This window comes from Paroedura picta, chromosome 8 (genome assembly GCF_049243985.1).
Source record: "Paroedura picta isolate Pp20150507F chromosome 8, Ppicta_v3.0, whole genome shotgun sequence".
In the NCBI taxonomy this organism is placed as follows: Eukaryota; Metazoa; Chordata; class Lepidosauria; order Squamata; family Gekkonidae; genus Paroedura; species Paroedura picta.
The window spans coordinates 2,540,376-2,560,963 of NC_135376.1; the positions used below are offsets into that span (position 1 = coordinate 2,540,376).

At 53.1% G+C, this 20,588-nt stretch overlaps 2 protein-coding genes across 13 annotated transcripts in view; one reads left to right on the top strand and one right to left on the bottom strand.

Annotated features, from left to right (window-relative positions):
* The window catches only part of TNK2 (tyrosine kinase non receptor 2), an 89,973-nt gene extending 88,411 nt beyond the window's left edge, over positions 1 to 1,562 (top strand). For all 9 annotated transcript variants that reach the window (XR_013233366.1, XR_013233367.1, XR_013233369.1 and 6 more), the window contains one exon: positions 1,198 to 1,562. Coding sequence is in view for 2 of the 9 variants with exons in the window: in XM_077348046.1 (XP_077204161.1) it covers positions 1,198 to 1,204 (7 nt within the window). In the remaining 7 variants the exon portion in view is untranslated. The remainder of the gene's footprint in view (positions 1 to 1,197) is intronic.
* Positions 1,563 to 19,219: 17,657 nt separating this feature from the next.
* Positions 19,220 to 20,588, bottom strand: part of MUC4 (mucin 4, cell surface associated) — a 29,322-nt gene continuing 27,953 nt past the window's right edge. For all 4 annotated transcript variants that reach the window (XM_077348050.1, XM_077348048.1, XM_077348047.1 and 1 more), the window contains one exon: positions 19,220 to 19,414. In XM_077348050.1, coding sequence (XP_077204165.1) covers positions 19,410 to 19,414 — 5 coding nt within the window. In that variant the 3' untranslated portion in view covers positions 19,220 to 19,409. The remainder of the gene's footprint in view (positions 19,415 to 20,588) is intronic.

Consider the following 20,588-nt stretch of genomic DNA (forward strand, 5'->3'; position numbering starts at 1 on the left):
GTAAGGACCACCTGCACCTCGGGGCCCCAGTCCGTGGCCAGGTGGTGGGGGGTGGGTTGACAACCTTGGATGGGGAAATTCCTGGAGGTTTAGGGCTGGGGAGGGCAGGTTTGGGGAGGGACCTCAGTGGGGCGTAAGGCCCTAGAGTCCACGCTCCGGAGCAGCCGTTTCCTCCGGGGGAATTGATCTCCGGTCACTGGAGATCAGCTGTGATTCAGGAAGATTCACCAGTCCCCATGTTGGGATTTTGGTATATTCCTGACTGGGGCAAGGTAGGTGGGTGCACTTCCCGTCCTGCTCCCTTCCTGCCCAGCCACAGGACCTCCATCTTGGAGGGGTTGAGATTCTGGCCACTCTGGAAGGTTAGAGCAGCTTCCAAACATCTGGCAGATGTATCTGGGGGGAAGTCCGGGTGGCCGTCCATGAGGAGATAGAGCTGAGTGTCATCCGCACATTGGAGTCCACTGCTTAATATTTTCCGACCGAGGCCCGTTCTCTGTGTCCCTACCTGCAGAGGTGAAGCAGGTAGCAACCAGGGTTAGGGACTTATTGGTGATGCCCTTCCCTATATTCTGTTTTTTTAAAAATCCAGGCCTTTAATTGAGGAATTCCATCTTGTTCAGCTGTTTTGTGGTCACCTTGAGGCCTGGGGGATATTATTTTGACTGCTGAATTTTCTTTTACGGCCCTAACTCGTCCTTAATGGCTTGTTTTAAGATTAATAATGTGCGCTTTTTGAAAATGGTTTTACTGTATTCTGGCAGCTGCTTCCAAAGAAATGTTGTTTTTAAAATCTGTGCAGTGTGAATCAAAGCTGGACCAAAACTTCACCTATTTTACAGGAAGCACAGAGGGCATCAGGAGAGGTGCTGGCCTACATCATTGTGCCCGTGGGCACCACATTGGGGCACCTTGATCTAGCACAGACGCCGCTTTACGTCCCTTCTGGTAGCTGTGGTCCTGTTTCATAGAATCATAGAATCACAGAATCATAGAGTGGGAAGGGGCCACACAGGCCATCTAGTCCAACCCCCTGCTCAACGCAGGATCAGCCCAGAGCATCCTAAAGCATCCAAGAAAAGTGTGTATCCAACCTTGGCTTGAAGACTGCCAGTGTTTTGCGAGGGTCGTAGCTCACATCTTTACGGTCATAGCTTGCATAGGCGACCTCTGACCACTCCCTTTCATTCCTCACAGGCGGTGACCAATGGCCAGACCTTGAAGCCCAGATGTTTGACCCGCTGTGGGTGCCCCCGGGCAACGATCCCCTCAGGGCCCTCTCCCTGGCACGCGGACCAAGAAGCAGCTCCAAGGCAGAGGACGACGAAGCAGAGACAGAGGAGGCCGGGGCTGCCGGGCCCAATCCTTACACGCCCCCCTCCCCTGCCGAAGGTTGACTGTACACATGCATTCCCCCTGTAGACGCAGGGGGCTCGGAGTTCGCTTGTATTTTGATGCCCCCCCTCCCTGGCTTCCAGCCGTTATTGCTGTTGCTTGCCATTGGATTTATTTTGTAAAGAGAAGTGTTACATTAATATATAAATATTCTATTCTATTTTGAAGAGAGTGGCGTAGTTCTTGAGCGCACGTTCAGCCCGACCAGAGCCAAGCGACTGAGGGGCGTGTGAAGAGGACCTGAGTGCGGGAGACCTTCTGGAAATGGATCATGTTCCGTGTTTCTGGCCCTGCCACCCTCTGGCCAATCAGTGGCGTGGGGCTGTGAAGCCACGTATGCAGAACTGACATCATGCTGTCAGGGTGACGCTCTAGGAATGACACATAGAGGAATGCCCTAGAGGTCTGAAAAATTCCTAGAGTGACACCGTGGTATTATTTCCAGGTACCACCTCTAGGAATGATCCAAATCTCTATGGTATTTTACCATGGGGATTTTAAAAATTCCTAGAACCACACCATGACATCATTTCCAGTCACATAATGACATCATTTCTAGTCATGTTGCAATGCCCCACTCTTGAAAGCTCCCAGCTGTCCATTTTGGACCCTACTAGATGCGAGAGGCACACCGCAGAGTTCACAGGGGCCGCTTGCATGTTGCATTGTGGGTAGTGTAGTTTTTCGCTCAGTAACCTCAGAGGTTCCTCTTCCACCCCTGACTGTGGGAGCCAACCCTTTGGCCTTGCTGAGCATCTTCTGTTCCCAGCTGGGTTGAAAAACAAGGAAGGGGGGGGGGAAATGCGTGTGACCAGTAGAAAATCAAAATATTCTTTAATGTGATCTCCAATGTGAATCTGAATCAAAATACTATCAAAAGAAACTCCCTAATTTGAGGAAAGTATAAAAATTGGTAACAGTTCAGTGAAGGGATTAAACCATCCAGATAAACCTTCGACTTGTATTTTTCATGGCTTCATTGGACCGTTGCCAATTTTGCACCTCCCTAAATTTAGGGAGCTTTTCCCTGATTCTAAGGGCCAAACCAGGGGCTTTTCCATATTTCCATTTTCCTCGTTCTTGGATTCCTGTTTCTTTGCCGGGATGGGGGGGGGGGGGGGAGGTTCTCGTCTCCCACCCCTATGGCGTTTTGTAAGGGAGCAGGGAGCAGCTGCCCACAAAGCTGCAGGCGGAATCGGAACCGGGAGAGCGGCATTTTTAAACCACTTTGAATCCACAGCGGCCTCGTTTAGGCCTCGCACGTGGCAGATGGGCACGTCAAATTGCTTGGTGGCTGCTGGAGTGGCATCAGGCTGAGCAGATGTGCCTCCAGGCAGAACTATTCCCTGCAGACAGAAAGCTAGCAGTGCCAGAGGAGGATGGGCTAGCGCCTCTTCTCAGGCCTGGGTTGGGAAATTATCCACTGGGTTGGAATTATACCCCCATGGGGTACAATTCCACAAAGAAGAAGAAGGAGAAGGAGAAGGAGAAGGAGAAGGAGGAGAAGAGAAGGAGAAGGAGAAGGACAGACAGACAGACAGTCTTTTTATACCCGACTTTTCACTACCTGAAGGAGCCTCAAAGCAGCTGACAAGCACCTTTCCCTTCCTCTCCCCATAACAGACACCCTGCAAGGAAGGTGGGGCTGAGAGAGCTCTTAAGAGAACTGACTGGCCCAGGTTCAACCAGCTGTCTGTATGGCTGGAAGAAGAGTGTGGAATCGAACCCGGTTCTCCAGATGAGTTGTAAATCCAGGAGAGCTCCAGATCTCACTGAGTTGGGAATACATAAAGATTTGGGAGGAGGCCCTGGGGAGAGCGGGGTTTGGGGAGTTCAGCCAGTCTCCAGGTGCCACCTAGAGGTTGGCAATCCTACCAACTACTCGTTGCCATTTCAAGCATCTCATCCGGGGAAGAGGCTGTCGGTTCATCTTTCTGCACGAATCGTCTTTGACTCCTCTGCAGAGACGGGAGGTGTTTTCCAGGGAAGGACAGCTCCCCTCCTCTGCGGCACGCTCTGTTCTGTCACCGTCTCCTGATGGGCTTGCGTTTGGCTCGTCCGGGTGGCAAAGTCCTTGGCAGGAGAACAAGTGGAGACAGGAAGAGCAGCGTTTTCCGAGGGAAGGGGGGGGCAGGCAATGTGTTAGCAGCGACTTAGCTGGATTCTTCGTTGTCATCCTGGCTGGCCAGCTTCCCTATTCAGAAGAAATCACCCTTCTGGGTTGATGGCATTTCTCTCCTGCCTTTCTCCCACAGCAGAACGGAGGAGATCGCCCATACAGAAAATGCTGAGACCCATATCTGTGAAGATTTATTGATTTATTTCATTTTACTCTATTTTATTATTTATTTGGGGGTTGATATACCGCCCCTTTCGGGAGTCCTGCCTCGAGACGGTTTACCCAGATAAAATTCAATGAACAACCAGATTAAAATGCAAAAACAATTTAAAACAGTTTAAAACCACCATTTCCATTGTAGCCAGTTTGATGTTAGATTGGAGGAAACTGAGGGAAAAGAGAAAAGAAGGGCAGAAGGGGGAGGGAGGGAGGGAGGCCCAAGATTTCGGTGTAGTGTTCATTGTCCAGCCAGTCTCAGCCATAGGCCTGGCGGAAGAGCCCCCGTCTGGCGGAAGAGCCCCGAAACTGTTAACAACCTTCTCTCTTCCCTTTTGTCCATACAACTGTCAACAAAATTTAAATGTGCAAAGGAGGAGTGCAGTACAGGCTGCTTAACGAATACACTTTATTGAGAAGAGAAATGACTTTGCAAAAGAAGAGGGGAGAGAGAGAGTCCTAACAGTTTAACTGACTAATTGTTGTTGAGGCGATTTGGGAAGACATGGGCTCAAAACAGCAGGAAGACTCCAGTTGAGCCAGTCAGGGCACCTGCTTCTCACAACCTGAAGGAGGAGTGACTGAGGGGAAGCACTAAACCTCTGTTCTGGGATACAGAGGCAACATCAGGGGAAGGCCTCAGCCCTTATTCCCTGTTGCTGGACCTCCAAAGGACCTGGTTGGCCCCTGCTTGAGACTGGATGGACCCTCCCTGGTCTGGCCCAGCAGGGCTCACCTGAGGCTCTTAAGAGCTCGGAAAAGTCTGTAGCTGGCCCTACTTGGTTCTTATATGCCATTTTCTCTACCCAGAAGAGTCTCAAAGCAGCTTCCAATTGCCTTCCCTTCCCTCTCCCCACCACAGAAGCCCGGTGACGGAGGTGAGGCTGGGAGAGCTCTGGGAGAACTGGGCCTGGCCCAAGATCACCTAGCTGGCTGCATGTGGAGGAGGAGTGGGGAATCAAACCCACTTTTCCAGATTAGAGCCCACGGCACCACTATCAACTATAAAGGGGCGACCTTTTGCTTGCACGAAACTTCCGTGGCTGGTTTGATTGTGCAAAAAAAAAAAATGTTTAGGCCTATATTAAAGAATTCCACTCCATCCTGCATCAATTGTGCCCAGCTGTCCTTGGAGATGTTGACTCCCCGAAAGCACGTCAGAGTTCAGTGGAAAGGGGCCACTTCTGAGAAAGTACAATTCACGTTTCACCCCCCTTGGAATTCACCCTGCAGGCGTTCCCTTGGTCATGAACTGGCAGAAGACTGTCATTCAGGGGGGGGGGGGGGTTAGAATGAATACCAAATTAGGTCAACTACATACTTGAGCTTTCTCATTGTGCATTCATCTGATAAGCCACTTCTGTTTTTAACGTGAGCGGGGTGCTTATCGTGCCACCCTTGGACAAAATGTTCGGCCGTAAGGAGGGACGCTGGGTGAGAACGCAGACAGGGGGTCAGACCGGAAAACGGGGAAGGCAACTCTGTCTGGGTTCGAGGATTGCCAACTTCCTTATTGGCCTCTGCTCCTGGGCCCTTAATAAAAGCCCGATCCGCCAAATAAACCCTGTTATCAAACTCTTTCAAAGCATTGCTTGCCATTTTATGCACAACCATTGGTTGTGAAAGGAACGGGAGACAGGGAAAGTTTCGGGGGCAGAGGTCCCCAACATGGGTCCCCTGGGCACCATAGTATGATCCACCACCACTTTTCCTGGAGCTCAAGAACATTAAGTAGGTGGGTGGAGCCAGCTGGGTCTTTGGCTTCTGGTTGGCCATGGGAGATTTGATTGGCGGTACCATTTTTTAAAAAAATGTTGCCTTGGCAGTAACTGCTACAGCAGAGCATGGATCTTATCAGTGCAAAGGATGGTCAGGCACAGCGGCCACTTTGCGGCCACCATTCTGTGGCTGATATGCAGGAGGTTCAAGGAATCATAGAGTTGGAAGGGGCCATAAAGGCCATCTAGTCCAACCCCCTGCTCAACGCAGGATTAGCCCTAAGCAGGATGTACTAAAGGGAATTCTGCATTACAAAGACATGGATTCAAGTGTGGAATTTAGTGATGGCCATAGGAAACATCAGCTTGAAAAGTTAGACAGATTTATGGAAGAAAGGTCTGTCAATGGGCACTAGCCATGGGGGCTGTGGGGAACCTCCACATTCAGAGGCAGTCAGCCTCTGAATCTCTGAGCCAGGAAGCAACATCAGGGGAAGGCCTTGGCCTCTTTACCTTCTTACTGGCCCTCCAGAGGAACTGGCTGGCCCCTGGGTGAGACGGGAGGCTGGACTGGATGGGCTCTCCCTGGCCTGACCCAGCAGGGCTCTCCTGAGGGTCTTCTCAGGGGAAGGCCTCGGCCTCTCTGCCCTGTGGCTGGCCCTGCAGAGGAACTGGCTGGCCCCTGGGTGAGATGGGAGGCTGGACTGGAGGGACCCTCCCTGGCCTGACCCAGCAGGGCTCTTCTGAGGGTCTTCTCAGGGGAAGGCCTCGGCCTCTCTGCCCTGTGGCTGGCCCTGCAGAGGAACTGGCTGGCCCCTGGGTGAGATGGGAGGCTGGACTGGAGGGACCCTCCCTGGCCTGACCCAGCAGGGCTCTTCTGAGGGTCTTCTCAGGGGAAGGCCTCGGCCTCTCTGCCCTGTGGCTGGCCCTGCAGAGGAACTGGCTGGCCCCTGGGTGAGACGGGAGGCTGGACTGGAGGGACCCTCCCTGGCCTGACCCAGCAGGGCTCTTCTGAGGGTCTTCTCAGGGGAAGGCCTCGGCCTCTCTGCCCTGTGGCCGGCCCTGCAGAGGAACTGGCTGGCCCCTGGGTGAGACGGGAGGCTGGACTGGAGGGACCCTCCCTGGCCTGACCCAGGAGGGCTCTTCTGATACTCTTATGAAGGTCTTGGCCTCTCTGCCCTGTTGTTGGCTCTCTAGGGGAACTGGCTGGCCCCTGTGTGAGATGGGAGGCTGGACTAGATGGACCCTCCCAGGTCTGACCCATCTCTGATGTTCTTATGTGACTGTGCCCACTGTGTCAGAATTCCCAAGGTGCCCACTAGTTCAAAAAGGTTGGGGACCTTTGAATGTGGAGACCCCTAGAATCATAGTATCATAGAATAACAGAGTTGGAAGGTGCCTCCTGGGTCATCTAGTCCAACCCCCTGCACTGTGCAGGACACTCACAACCCTATTGCTCACCCACTGTCACCTGCCACCCCCTTGAACCCTCACAGAATCAGCCTCTCCGTCAGATGGCTCTCCAGCCCCTGCTTAAAAATCTCCAAAGATGGAGAACCCACCACCTCCCGAAGAAGCCTGTTCCACTGAGGAACCACTCTGACTGTCAGGAACTTCTTCCGGAGGTTTAGATGGAGTTTCTTTTGAATTAGTTTCATCCCATTCGTTCTGGTCCATCCCTCCCTGTTCGAGGGTGAGATGGCAACCCTGAACTAGAAGCCTGATGAGTGTCTCAGACAGGGAAACCAAGCCAGCTTTAGAAGATCACAAGCAACCCCATTGGCTCTTCGTGTCGCCTGATTTCTGTGGCATTGTGGCTGCAATACCACCTCCGGCCATCAGCAGTAGGGGCACTGCAGGGCCATGAGGATTGCCCTCTGGCCAGCTGCCACGTTAAAATAAAATTGCCACCTCCCGTGGTTCAAATTAAGTGAATTCGTGCCTCACCGGCCATTCATTAAAAACAGAGAGCCCAAAAGGAACACGAGACCCACCTCCGCTAGTTCTCGAATTCCAGCATGAATCCAGGTTTTGTTTTTAATGCCATAGACGTCATTGTCTTCCAAGCAAACAATATATGTCTTTCCACAATAGTTGATCTCCTGGATTGATCTGTCATTGCTCTTTCACAGAGCATTCTCTGCAGCGGGGATCCATTATGATTCTGCCACATTTTCAAGTTCTGTCTCATGTGGTTTCCTTTCCATTTTTTGTTCCTGGCTTTTGACGTAGCTGTTTGGGAGGAATGTGGTGGTGTTGTTTTTAAGTTTGTGTTTGGCTGACTCCTCTGTTTTTCCTGGTAATGATGCATTTACAGTAGCCCACAAACAGGGCGTAGAGGCCGAAAACATCAGAAAGCCCCTGCTGGATCAGACCAGGGGTCCATCTAGTCCAGCATCCTGGCTCTGGAGCTCCTTTGGAGGGCCAACAGCAGGGTACAGCAGCTGAGGCCTTCCCCTGATGTTGCCTCCTGGCTCTGGCATTCACAGGCTGACTGCGTCTGAATGTGGAGGTTCCCCTCAGCCCCTATGGCTAGTAGCCAATGATAGATTTCAAGGGTCTATCTCATCCCCTTTCCAAGCTGTTTATTCCTGTGGCCATCACTACACCTCTGGCAGAGAATTCCACGTTTTGACCACTCTGGATAAAGGAGGGCTTCTTCTTTTCCCTCATGAATCTACTGTGATCCATTTCGTTGGATTGGATCCGTTTCATTGGAGGGAGAAAAAAAATCTCTTGGTCAACTCTCTCTACTCTATGCACAACTTTTTCGTAGGGTTGGAAGGGACCTCCTGGGTCATCTAGTCCAACCCCCTGCTCTATGCAGGACACTCACAACCCTCTCGCTCATCCACTGTCACCTGCCACCCCCTTGAGCCTTCACAGAATCAGCCTCTCCGTCAGATGGCTCTCCAGCCTCTGTTTAAAAATCTCCAAAATGGAGAAACCGCCACCTCCCGAGGAAGCCTGTTCCACTGAGAAACCGCTCTGACTATGAGGAACTTCTTCCGGATGTTTACATGGAATTTCTTTTGAATTAATTTCATCCCATTAGTTCTGATCTGTCCTTCTGGGGCAAGAGAGAACTCTGCTCCATCCTCTACATGGCAGCCTTTTAAATACTTGAAGATGGTTATCAGATCTCCTTTCAGCTCTTTGATATCCTTTTGGAGAGGCAGTGGCCAGAACTGTAGATGGCGTTCTTGAAGAGGCCGCACCAGAAATATGTAAAGGGCCGTTACAACTTTGGCTGTTTTATTCTCATTCCCTTTCCTAATTAGAGTTTCCCTTCTTCACGGCTGACGCTCTTAATGAGTTGTCCTCTAAGACCTCCAGATCTTTTTGCTGCTCAACCTCAGCAAGTTTGGACCCCGTTGGCCTAGACTGTAAATTAGAATCTTTGGTTCGAATGTACACTTACTTATGGATGCTGAACATTATTTCCCACATTGTCACCCACCCACCCAGTTGATGGAGGTCTCACCCTCATGGAGCGCTTCACAGTCAGCCTTGGATTTCACCATCCTTAAATCATTCAGGACCATCTTCAAACTTGGCCAGTTCCAGCTCATTACATAGTAGTAGCCCCAATACCTTTCCTTGTGGGACCCTGCTGCTTGCTCCCGTCCATTATGAGAACTCTTCATTGATTATAGTTATTTGCTTCCTGTCGTTGCCCCAGTTTTTAATCCATAAAGGTGCTCACTGTGGCTCTCCATGGACTACAATTACCATGAGCCCCTGCCAACATGCACTGTTATGAAGCCCCAAGGTTTCACAAACACGGGTTGAGAAAACCTGGTATAGAGCTTTGTTTTAAGATGGGTCAAGGTGAAGGGGTCACACTACGGGGGGGTCGTGAATGTATACAAACTCAAAGGGGGAAAAGAGGATGGTCAGCTGAAGGTCACCGTTTCGCAAACTTTTCTGACTCCATCCCAGGAAAGAGAGTCTCCATTGCCTCCAACAAGCCCCTCCTACACCTGGGGGCCAAAAAAGAACCAGGCCCAAGATGGCAGCCAAGTGCCAGAACGCCAATGGGTTGGTTTATTGAACGTAGCCAGCTCAGGATCTTGGCCGAGACACACAGGTAAGCTGGATGCCTCTTGCACCTGAGTCATTGTCAGAATGCCAATTAGCAAGGAAAGACAAACATCTGGGAAACTGGATGAGGGTGGGGAAGTATTTGAACTAGGAAATTCCTGGAGATTTGGGATTAGAGCTTGGGGAGAGGAGGGGCTTCTGCGGGGCATAAGGTTACTGGGCCCGTAACCCGAAGCAGCCATTCACTCCCAGGAAAGTGAAAGATATCCAGGCCCCACCCATTGGTTAGCCACCCAGGACACCAGGGGACGGGAAGACGGCACAGTGGGCATCCACTCGCCTGACCATCTTGCACAGGGGCCAAGGAGTCTTAGTCATGCATGAGAACACCTAGGCCTGTTCCGCACACACAGGATAATGCACTTTCAATGTGCTTTGGCAGCTGGATTTTCCAGTGCAGAACAAGAAAATCTACTTCTAAAGTACACTGAAAGCGCATTATCTAAGGTGTGCAGAATGGGCCCTGGTCCTGGGTTCAGTTCCTAGCCTCTCCAGTGGAAAAGATCTCCTGTAGCAAAGTGTTTGTTCTCTTTCGCTTGGAGACATGACAACTAAGGGGTGACACAAGAGAGGTTTGCGGAAGAGTGCCTGTGCTAAAGAAGGTAGAGGAAGAACTGCTTTGGGAGGGAAATCTCCACTCACTCAGCGTGCGCTTGATCGGTAGTTTTAGAGAGCCACAGAACTGCTGGCCCCTGAGAAATGTCATGTCCTGCGTTGTGCTTGCCATTGGGAGACAGAATTACGTGCAAAAGCACCGCCCATGTCTCCAATGGGTTGGCTTGTTTGTTTACTCCACTTACAGCCAGCTGAGATTCCAGCCAGGTTACAAGATATCTAAAAAATCCAACCCGGTAGCATGGACTGTGTTAACAATACACAATGGGACGTAGAAAACAAAACGGGCTGAGATAGGACACTCCGTAGTACAGGTCTGAGTTAGGATGGAAGGAAGAGAATGCAGTGAAAGCAAGGCGATATATATGCCTGAGCATTGCACTAGCTAGCTCCATGCACAATCCCCTTCCTGAATTGTTTGTTCTACTCTAGTTCAAACCGTTTTCTAAAAATTCCAGCCTGAACATTTTAGGTTTGCACCTTCCGTGAAGCGACAGGCTTGTCAACTAAAGTCTCAGAGGCCATCCAGTCCAGCCCTCTACCTTCTCAGGGACTTTAAAATCACTCACTCCTGACAGGTACTCATCCAATCTCCTCCTAAAAACCTCCGACGAAGGAGACTCCAGCACCTTCCAAGGCAGCACAGCCTATCTAGGAGTAGCCCTCACCATTGGAAAACGCTTCCTAATATTTCAGTGGAACTTCCTTTCTTGTTATTTGAAGCCATGGCTCCTAGTCCTCGTTGCTAAAACTGAAGTAAATAAGCTGGTTCAACAGGTCTACCTCTTGCATAGTTAAACACAGTTGCCCTGTCACCCCTTGTCCTCCTCTAGAAGGCCTCCGCCTCTCTGGCCTGTGGCTGGCCCTGCAGAGGAACTGGCTGGCCCCTGGGTGAGACGGGAGGCTGGACTGGAGGGACCCTCCCTGGCCTGACCCAGCAGGGCTCTTCTGAGGGTCTTCTCAGGGGAAGGCCTCGGCCTCTCTGCCCTGTGGCTGGCCCTGCAGAGGAACTGGCTGGCCCCTGGGGGAGACGGGAGGCTGGACTGGAGGGACCCTCCCTGGCCTGACCCAGCAGGGCTCTCCTGAGGGTCTTCTCAGGGGAAGGCCTCGGCCTCTCTTCCCTGTGGCTGGCCCTGCAGAGGAACTGGCTGGCCCCTGGGTGAGACGGGAGGCTGGACTGGAGGGACCCTCCCTGGCCTGACCCAGCAGGGCTCTCCTGAGGGTCTTCTCAGGGGAAGGCCTTGGCCTCTCTGCCCTGTGGCTGGCCCTGCAGAGGAACTGGCTGGCCCCTGGGGGAGACGGGAGGCTGGACTGGAGGGACCCTCCCTGGCCTGACCCAGCAGGGCTCTTCTGAGGGTCTTCTCAGGGGAAGGTCTCGGCCTCTCTGCCCTGTGGCTGGCCCTGCAGAGGAACTGGCTGGCCCCTGGGGGAGACGGGAGGCTGGACTGGAGGGACCCTCCCTGGCCTGACCCAGCAGGGCTCTTCTGAGGGTCTTCTCAGGGGAAGGCCTCGGCCTCTCTGCCCTGTGGCTGGCCCTGCAGAGGAACTGGCTGGCCCCTGGGTGAGACGGGAGGCTGGACTGGAGGGACCCACCCTGGCCTGACCCAGCAGGGCTCTCCTGAGGGTCTTCTCAGGGGAAGGCCTCGGCCTCTCTGCCCTGTGGCTGGCCCTGCAGAGGAACTGGCTGGCCCCTGGGTGAGACGGGAGGCTGGACTGGAGGGACCCTCCCTGGCCTGACCCAGCAGGGCTCTTCTGAGGGTCTTCTCAGGGGAAGGCCTCGGCCTCTCTGCCCTGTGGCTGGCCCTGCAGAGGAACTGGCTGGCCCCTGGGGGAGACGGGAGGCTGGACTGGAGGGACCCTCCCTGGCCTGACCCAGCAGGGCTCTTCTGAGGGTCTTCTCAGGGGAAGGCCTCGGCCTCTCTGCCCTGTGGCTGGCCCTGCAGAGGAACTGGCTGGCCCCTGGGTGAGACGGGAGGCTGGACTGGAGGGACCCTCCCTGGCCTGACCCAGCAGGGCTCTTCTGAGGGTCTTCTCAGGGGAAGGCCTCGGCCTCTCTGCCCTGTGGCTGGCCCTGCAGAGGAACTGGCTGGCCCCTGGGTGAGACGGGAGGCTGGACTGGAGGGACCCTCCCTGGCCTGACCCAGCAGGGCTCTCCTGAGGGTCTTCTCAGGGGAAGGCCTCGGCCTCTCTGCCCTGTGGCTGGCCCTGCAGAGGAACTGGCTGGCCCCTGGGGGAGACGGGAGGCTGGACTGGAGGGACCCTCCCTGGCCTGACCCAGCAGGGCTCTTCTGAGGGTCTTCTCAGGGGAAGGCCTCGGCCTCTCTGCCCTGTGGCTGGCCCTGCAGAGGAACTGGCTGGCCCCTGGGGGAGACGGGAGGCTGGACTGGAGGGACCCTCCCTGGCCTGACCCAGCAGGGCTCTTCTGAGGGTCTTCTCAGGGGAAGGCCTCGGCCTCTCTGCCCTGTGGCTGGCCCTGCAGAGGAACTGGCTGGCCCCTGGGTGAGACGGGAGGCTGGACTGGAGGGACCCACCCTGGCCTGACCCAGCAGGGCTCTCCTGAGGGTCTTCTCAGGGGAAGGCCTCGGCCTCTCTGCCCTGTGGCTGGCCCTGCAGAGGAACTGGCTGGCCCCTGGGTGAGACGGGAGGCTGGACTGGAGGGACCCTCCCTGGCCTGACCCAGCAGGGCTCTCCTGAGGGTCTTCTCAGGGGAAGGCGTCGGCCTCCCTGCCCTGTTGTTGGCCCTCCAGAGGAACTGGTTGGCCCCTGGGTGAGACAGGAGGCTGGACTGGAGGGACCCTCCCTGGCCTGACCCAGCAGGGCTCTTCTGAGGGTCTTCTCAGGGGAAGGCCTCGGCCTCTCTGCCCTGTGGCTGGCCCTGCAGAGGAACTGGCTGGCCCCTGGGTGAGACGGGAGGCTGGACTGGAGGGACCCACCCTGGCCTGACCCAGCAGGGCTCTCCTGAGGGTCTTCTCAGGGGAAGGCCTCGGCCTCTCTGCCCTGTGGCTGGCCCTGCAGAGGAACTGGCTGGCCCCTGGGTGAGACGGGAGGCTGGACTGGAGGGACCCTCCCTGGCCTGACCCAGCAGGGCTCTTCTGAGGGTCTTCTCAGGGGAAGGCCTCGGCCTCTCTGCCCTGTGGCTGGCCCTGCAGAGGAACTGGCTGGCCCCTGGGTGAGACGGGAGGCTGGACTGGAGGGACCCACCCTGGCCTGACCCAGCAGGGCTCTCCTGAGGGTCTTCTCAGGGGAAGGCGTCGGCCTCCCTGCCCTGTTGTTGGCCCTCCAGAGGAACTGGTTGGCCCCTGGGTGAGAAAGGAGGCTGGACTGGAGGGACCCTCCCTGGCCTGACCCAGCAGGGCTCTTCTGAGGGTCTTCTCAGGGGAAGGCCTCGGCCTCTCTGCCCTGTGGCTGGCCCTGCAGAGGAACTGGCTGGCCCCTGGGTGAGACGGGAGGCTGGACTGGAGGGACCCACCCTGGCCTGACCCAGCAGGGCTCTCCTGAGGGTCTTCTCAGGGGAAGGCCTCGGCCTCTCTGCCCTGTGGCTGGCCCTGCAGAGGAACTGGCTGGCCCCTGGGTGAGACGGGAGGCTGGACTGGAGGGACCCTCCCTGGTCTGACGCAGCAGGGCTCTTCTGAGGGTCTTCTCAGGGGAAGGCCTCGGCCTCCCTGCCCTGTTGTTGGCCCTCCAGAGGAACTGGTTGGCCCCTGGGTGAGACAGGAGGCTGGACTGGAGGGACCCCTGGCCTGATCCAGCAGGGCTCTTCTGAGGTCCTTATTCAATGCAGTTCCCAAGTTTACTCTTTGCAGCATAGTGAAAGTGTCAGATTGGATCTGGGAGACTCAGGTTGGAATCCCCCCTTGTGCCAGGGAAATTTGCGGGGTGGCCCTGGACCAAGCACTCTCTGAACCTAACCTACCTCACAGGGTTGTTTTGAAGGGCAAAATGAAGGAGTGGAGTATGACAGAAGCCACTTTGGGTCCCCAGTGAAGCAAAAGAGGCGATAAAAATAAAGTTAAGTAGATAAACCAAGTTTCTGATGACCCTTTGGCGACCAATCTTTATTCTCTGGAGTTGGAGTGGGTTTTTCTCAAAAGCAGCTGAGACATCATGAGTTCAGTCAAGTGACGGTCCTTAAGAACGTTGTCCTTCCTTCACAGGTTCCCCAACTTCGGCATCTGACACAACCTTTAGTTCAGTGGCCTTAGAGGCAAAAGGGAGGGAAGCTGTTCATTTAATGCAAAAATTTCTCCAGGAAGCTCATCAGGTATCAGCATATATGGTCATCTCACCTGATAAACAGAGCTCTGAGAGAATTGCTCAGTCAGAACAACACTATCAGGGCTGTGACTGGCCCGAGGTCACGCAGCTGGCTGCATGTGGGGGAGTGGGGAATCAAGCCCTACTTGCCGGATTAGACGCCACGGCTCTCAGAATTTGCAGAGTATTATGTTCTCTTACCAAGGACATTTTTATTGTGGCCACAAGTGATGAAAGCTGTTTGGCAGAAAAGGTCATTTTGCATGTCACTGCTAGCAAAATAAAATTAAGAAAAAGACAGCAAGCAAGTCTGCGCCCTGCATCTCCGATGGTCCCGTTTCAGACACAGTTTTTTCTATTGTGTCAGTAATTTCCGACTGCATCTCCCACGCTGTTCTTGTTGCCCCAAGTATTATGGACAACCTTACAGTGTGATATTTAATCTTGGCTTTTAATGTTCTAATGATTCCATGATTCTAATGTTTAAGTATTAAATTAATACCAGTTAATTTTATTCTATATTGTTGTGATATGCATTTTCACAGAATCACAGAAGTCCAACCCCCTGCTCAACACAGGATCAGCCCAAAGCATCCAAGAAAAGTGTGTATCCAGCCTTTGCTTGAAGACTGCCAGTGAGGGGGAGCTCACCACCTCCTTAGGCAGCCTATTCCACTGCTGAACTACTCTGACTGTGAACATTTTCCCCCCTGATTTTGTACCACTGCCATCCATCCATCTGAAGACAGGGCAGAATATAAATTCCAAAATAAATAAATGAACAGACATTTTCCAAATGTTGCCGTCCCCTCACTGATCTCTGGGTATCTGGGGGTGGGGGGAGAGAGAAAGAGACCCCCAGGGTCCTAAGAGAGTCCTCAGTGCTGTGTGTCCCCTCTTTTCGGCAGGAACCCGAGTGTGGACAGTCCAAACTACCAGGATCCTCTGAAGGAGTGGGGAGAAGAAAACATCCTCTGGCAGGCCTGGTTCTCCGATGTGAGCATTGCCTCCATGGTGACTGCATTCTTGTAAAATCCTGCACTTTGCACATTTGGGGTTCATGGATGCAGCATGACGGTCCCTCGGAGCACAGTGGCAGGGGATCCCTTGTAGGGCTGCCAAAATCTCCTGGCCCATAAGGGAGGTGGGCTGAGGGAACTCTGACAGAGCTGCTCTGTGGAAACAGATCTAACAGGACTGTGACTAGCCCAAGGTCACCCAGCTGGCTGCAAGGGGAGGAGTGGTGAATCAAAACGGGGAGACAGATCAGATTGGAGTTGGATGGCAGCTTCTGTGTCCTTACAAAAATCGAGGCCGGCCCTGTGCTCCTAATAAAGAGAGGCCAGAGACAAAGGGTCACCCTTCAATGTGACAGGTGAGAACAGAGAGAGCCCCACGGGATCTCAGGGCGGGCTAGGGGGAGTCGATAGTGACACCGACCCTCCAGGTGGGACCTGAAGATCTCCCAGGAACTTTGACCAATTCAAATACGAAGAGAGCCAGCATGGTGTAATGGTTAAAGAGTGGCGGCCTCTCATCTGGAGAACTGAGTATGATTCTCCACTCCTCTTCCACCTGCAGCCAGCTGGGTGACTTTGGCTAGTCACAGTTCTCTTAGAGCTATCTTGCATAGCAGTTCTCTCCGAGCTCTCTCAGTCCCACCAACCCCATGGGGAGCCTGTTTTGGGGAGAGTAAGGGAAAGGTGTTTGTCCACCACTTTGAGACTCCTTCAGGAGTGAGAAGCGTGGTATAAAAACCAACTTTTCTTCTTCTGGCCAGGGCCAATCCTGCTTAGCTTCCAAGGCCTGATTAGCCTGGGCTAACTGAGTCAGGGCTCATATAGCTCATAACGGGGATCATTATGGTTTTATGGAACAGTCAGGTGAGGGGACAACTCTAGAGGGTATTCTCAGGAGAGGGGGGTCCAGCAGACAGGCTGGCATCCCACCCATCAAGACCTCCTGCGGCTTTGAACTTCCAGCACCTCTGCAGCCACGTGGCACACCTTGACCAGCTCCTCTGAAACAGCCACAGAGATCCTGGCCTCCTTGCAGGCCATCCTGTTGGAGCAGCCTGCTAATTCTGAAGGTCCCGCAACGAAGGCCACCTGGAACCCTTTGGCTGTAAGTATTCCCTTCTCCCTCTTTGTCCCCTCCTCGTTCACCTTCCATTTTTCTTCCGGCTTCTTGCAATCTCTCCCCTACCCACTGTGGTACAATCTTTTCCAAAAGAATTGCCTTCGTTGAATTGTTGAAGGCTTTTCTAGCCGGAGTCGGCTGGTTGTTGTGGGTTTTCCAGCCTGCAGTCTTCAGAGGCAGGAAATGGCAAGATGGGAATCTCTTTGTACCACAGTGTGGATCCATCTTGCCATGTCCTACCTCGAAAGATGCCAGCCACAGTGACTGGGAAAATGCCAGGGGCTAAAACTACCAGATCACCTTGGCTACACAGCCCGGAAAACTCGCAACCACCACTGGCCATAATCTTTGTTTGGTGCATGCAGCGGATGGTTCTTGTTTTCAAAGGTTCCACTTATCTCAACACCTTTTTCCTTCCTCAGCCTCCCCTCTGCTCCCAAAGAACTTAAAAAAAAACCATCAACTGACCTATTCCTAATGTGCTCTAGCCTTCTGATGATCTAGCAACTAGTTCCTCTGAATTCCCAGCTTCGGTGTTTTAAAATAATAAGTATGTGCTTTGATTGCAAGGATATGCCTTTCCCCTTATGTTGCCACAATGAAAAGGGCAAGAGGCTTTAAAAATGAAATCTGGGAATTTAGAGGAACTAATAAATGGTCGCAACACTGCACCAATACGTCAACTGTGATTGACTGATCGTTTTTAAGGTTGGGAAAGCTCTACTTTGGTGGAGCTGAGGCAAGAGGTTTGCAGCAAGACAGGTCAAGGGGAAACTGCCTGGAGGGGGGGGAGGGGCTTCTTTGCCACTGCAAAGACCTCTCAATCCACAGTAAAACTACATGGGGGACGATAGTTGTGTGAGGAACGGGCCCTGGTTTCTGCAGTACCCTGGAGAGCTCCCAGAGATGGAGCATTTAGTGTCTCTGGAGTGAGACGTGAATGAAACAGGCTCCTCGGAGTCCGAGCCCATAAGTGAAGCACAACGAGGTTGTAATATGGGGGCAGAGGACTGTAGGACTTCAGACACTGGTGAGAACATACAAACATAAGAGAAGCCATGCTGGACTGGCCATCCAGTCCAACACTCTGGGTCATGCAGTGGCCAAAACCCAGGGGCCGTCAGGAAGTCCACCTCCTGAACTCCAGAAGCCCACCCACTGTTCCCCCCCCAAGCACCAGAATAAACATCATCCCTTCCACAGGCATAAGAACGTAAGAGAAGCCATGTTGGATCAGGCCAGTGGCCCAGTCAATCCAACACTCTGTGATTCCGCAGGATCCACAACGGAAAAAACAAAGTAAGTGCAGAATCAGCCCAGAAGCACCTTAAAGACTAACCAGATTTGCTTTGTCAAATGCCATTAGAAGGTGAGTCCACCTCTCCTTGTATCTTAGAGAGGGGAATGATTTCAGGTGCTGAGTGACAACGCAAACAACAATGCAGAGAATAAAGACCATGGTGGAAACGGTCTGATACATGTCCCTTCATCTCCCCACAACAGAGAGGGAGGTGGGGCTGAGAGAGCTCTGAGAGAACTGTGACTGACCCAAGGTCATCCAGCTGCCTTCATCTGGAGAAGGAGTAGGGGGATCAAGCCCAGTTCTCCAGATTAAAAGATGCCACTCTTAACCATCCCACTGAGCAGGCTCCGACCTTGATGGACCCAGTGTCTGATCCCCTTGAAATCAGCTTCGTGTGGATTTGGAAAAGAGAGCTGGAGATGACAGGGATCAAACCAGGGACCTTCTGCATACCAGGGTGAGGCTCCCCCACTGAGCCACACAGCCCCCCTCCCACTGCATTGAGACCCCGGGGGAACCTCTGCCAGTCTGAGCAGACAAGACTGGCGGGGATGGGCCAAGGGTTGGATTCTGTAGAAGACACTTGCATTCATGACCTCATCAACATCTGGGGAAAACAGGGCATTTATGTTCCTTTCGAGATATCGGCCTTGTTATCTTTTAGATTCTCCCTTGATCAGCAGAGAGGAATGAATGTTGCCTTTCAGTGAGTGAGGATGACAAAGTGGAATTTGCAAGTCATGACCCTGCAAGAGGTTGGGGGATTCTCGGGGCATGCGCAGAGGAACAATGTAAACCGTGATCAAGCTTCCTTGCCAGGACTCCTGGGGAATGGAGTACGATGCAGAGAACGACCTAGAAAACTCAGCCGCCCCCCCCCCCGCCCCCCCAGGGCTCTCTTAGCCCTTCCACGACATTTACATTCATTGCTTATTTATTGGATGGCAAAGTGACACGCAGGAATCACATAAGAATGGGAATGCACAGCCAGGTAGGTACGATGCCTATGCAGACCGACTGGGCGATCCCCCTAAATGCTAAGCCCTACGTTTTTCAGAATGTCACAGAGCCCACCTTTCAAAACAGAGGTTTTCTCCAGGGGAACGAAGCTTTATTTTCTGGAGACCAATTGTGATTCAGGACCTGGGGATTGGCAGCTAGAGCCCCACAGGATACTGAGGGCCAGACCTCCCGCCCTCCCCCCCAATTTCTTGCCCTGCTTCTATAGGCCCAGGAACCAGGATTAAACCCCCTGAAAATCTGACATCAATAGAAGCCCCCTTCCCCCTGCCCCCGTGGCCAGAGCCTGCTCACTCCACGGACACAGCAAAGAGTAAGCCTCTTGGAACCAAGAGCAGAGGGGCAAAAGGCGTTTTTATTCAGCAATGACAATTATTCCAAAAGAAATTAAGGATTTGGCCATCGCTTTCTGGGTCTGCTCCTTCATAAAACAGAGGAGACGGAGGTTTGTTCCGAGGAGGCTGCAGTGGGAGAGCCGCTGAGGTCGATCCGTTGCAGGACAAGACGGGTGCAGAGAGGGAGGTTCTCATGCTGCGAGGAAGGAGAAAACAACGTCAGCATCTGCCTCTCAAAGAACTGTTAGCATTTGGTAGCTGTTTTATTGCAGAGGAATTTCAGAAGCGGACTGGAATATGAATGTGCTGATTATTACAGCACTCAGGACAAGGGAACCCCCTGGGCTTAACAGGGATATCGGCTTATTATCTCACCACAGGTGCTAAGTCACTCTGTTTTAATTTATATTCAGAAACAGAACTTGTCGGCAATTTGGAGTCTCAAACTCATTTCTCACATCTCATGTTTTTTCCTTTATCATCTGTACACCAGCTTGCTGCTATTTACAACTTGTGTACCTCCCTTTCTGCCTCCACCATCTAAGAGTCTCGAAACAGCTTACAATTGCCCCTTCCCTTCCTTTCCCCACAACAGGGAGCTGGGACTGAGAGAGCTCTGAGAGAAGCTGCTCTGTGAGAACAGCACTATCAGGACTGTGACGAGCCCAATGTCACCCAGCTGGCTGCATGTGAAGTAGCAGGGTTCACCTGATGAGAAGCTGCCAATCTGGAGAGCCGGGTTTGATTCTCCGCTCCTCCATGTACAGCCAGCTGGGTGACCAAGGGGTAGTCAACCTGTGGTCCTCCAGATGTCCATGGACTACAATTCCCATGAGCCCCTGCCAGGGTTTGCTGTGTCTCACCTTGAAAAAATTTTTGTTGATCTGAAAGGGGGCCACTGTATTCAAACTCTGTCTTTCTCCTGGTAACATCAAAGTTCGGGGAGAGGCCATGTCCAAAGCAGCTGAGAACACTCCGCTTGCCCACTCAAGAGAGGACCGGCCGGACTAAAATCCAGGACAATGGAGCGTTCCCTGAGGCTATAGAAATCGACCAACCCTGCGTGCTTCTAGGGACCAAGGAGGGCTGCTTAAAACGAATGACATCATGCAGCCAGCGGCATGCATTGTTCCCTGGAACACGGAGTTTCCGGACTCCCTTTGGAATGCCCAGCTGTGACGGGCGGCCCACAGAGTGACTCTACTGAAAAGCTGTCATTCTTTTCAATGGCCTTTGGAATGCATTGAGACGGGGGGGGGGGCAACAATGAAAGGAATGCAAAGACCAGGAGACCAGGAGCCAGTTGCTGGTCCAGACAGGCACGGCTCAGCTATAGCTCCCTGCTCCAGCTTCCCGTGCCCCCCCCCCTC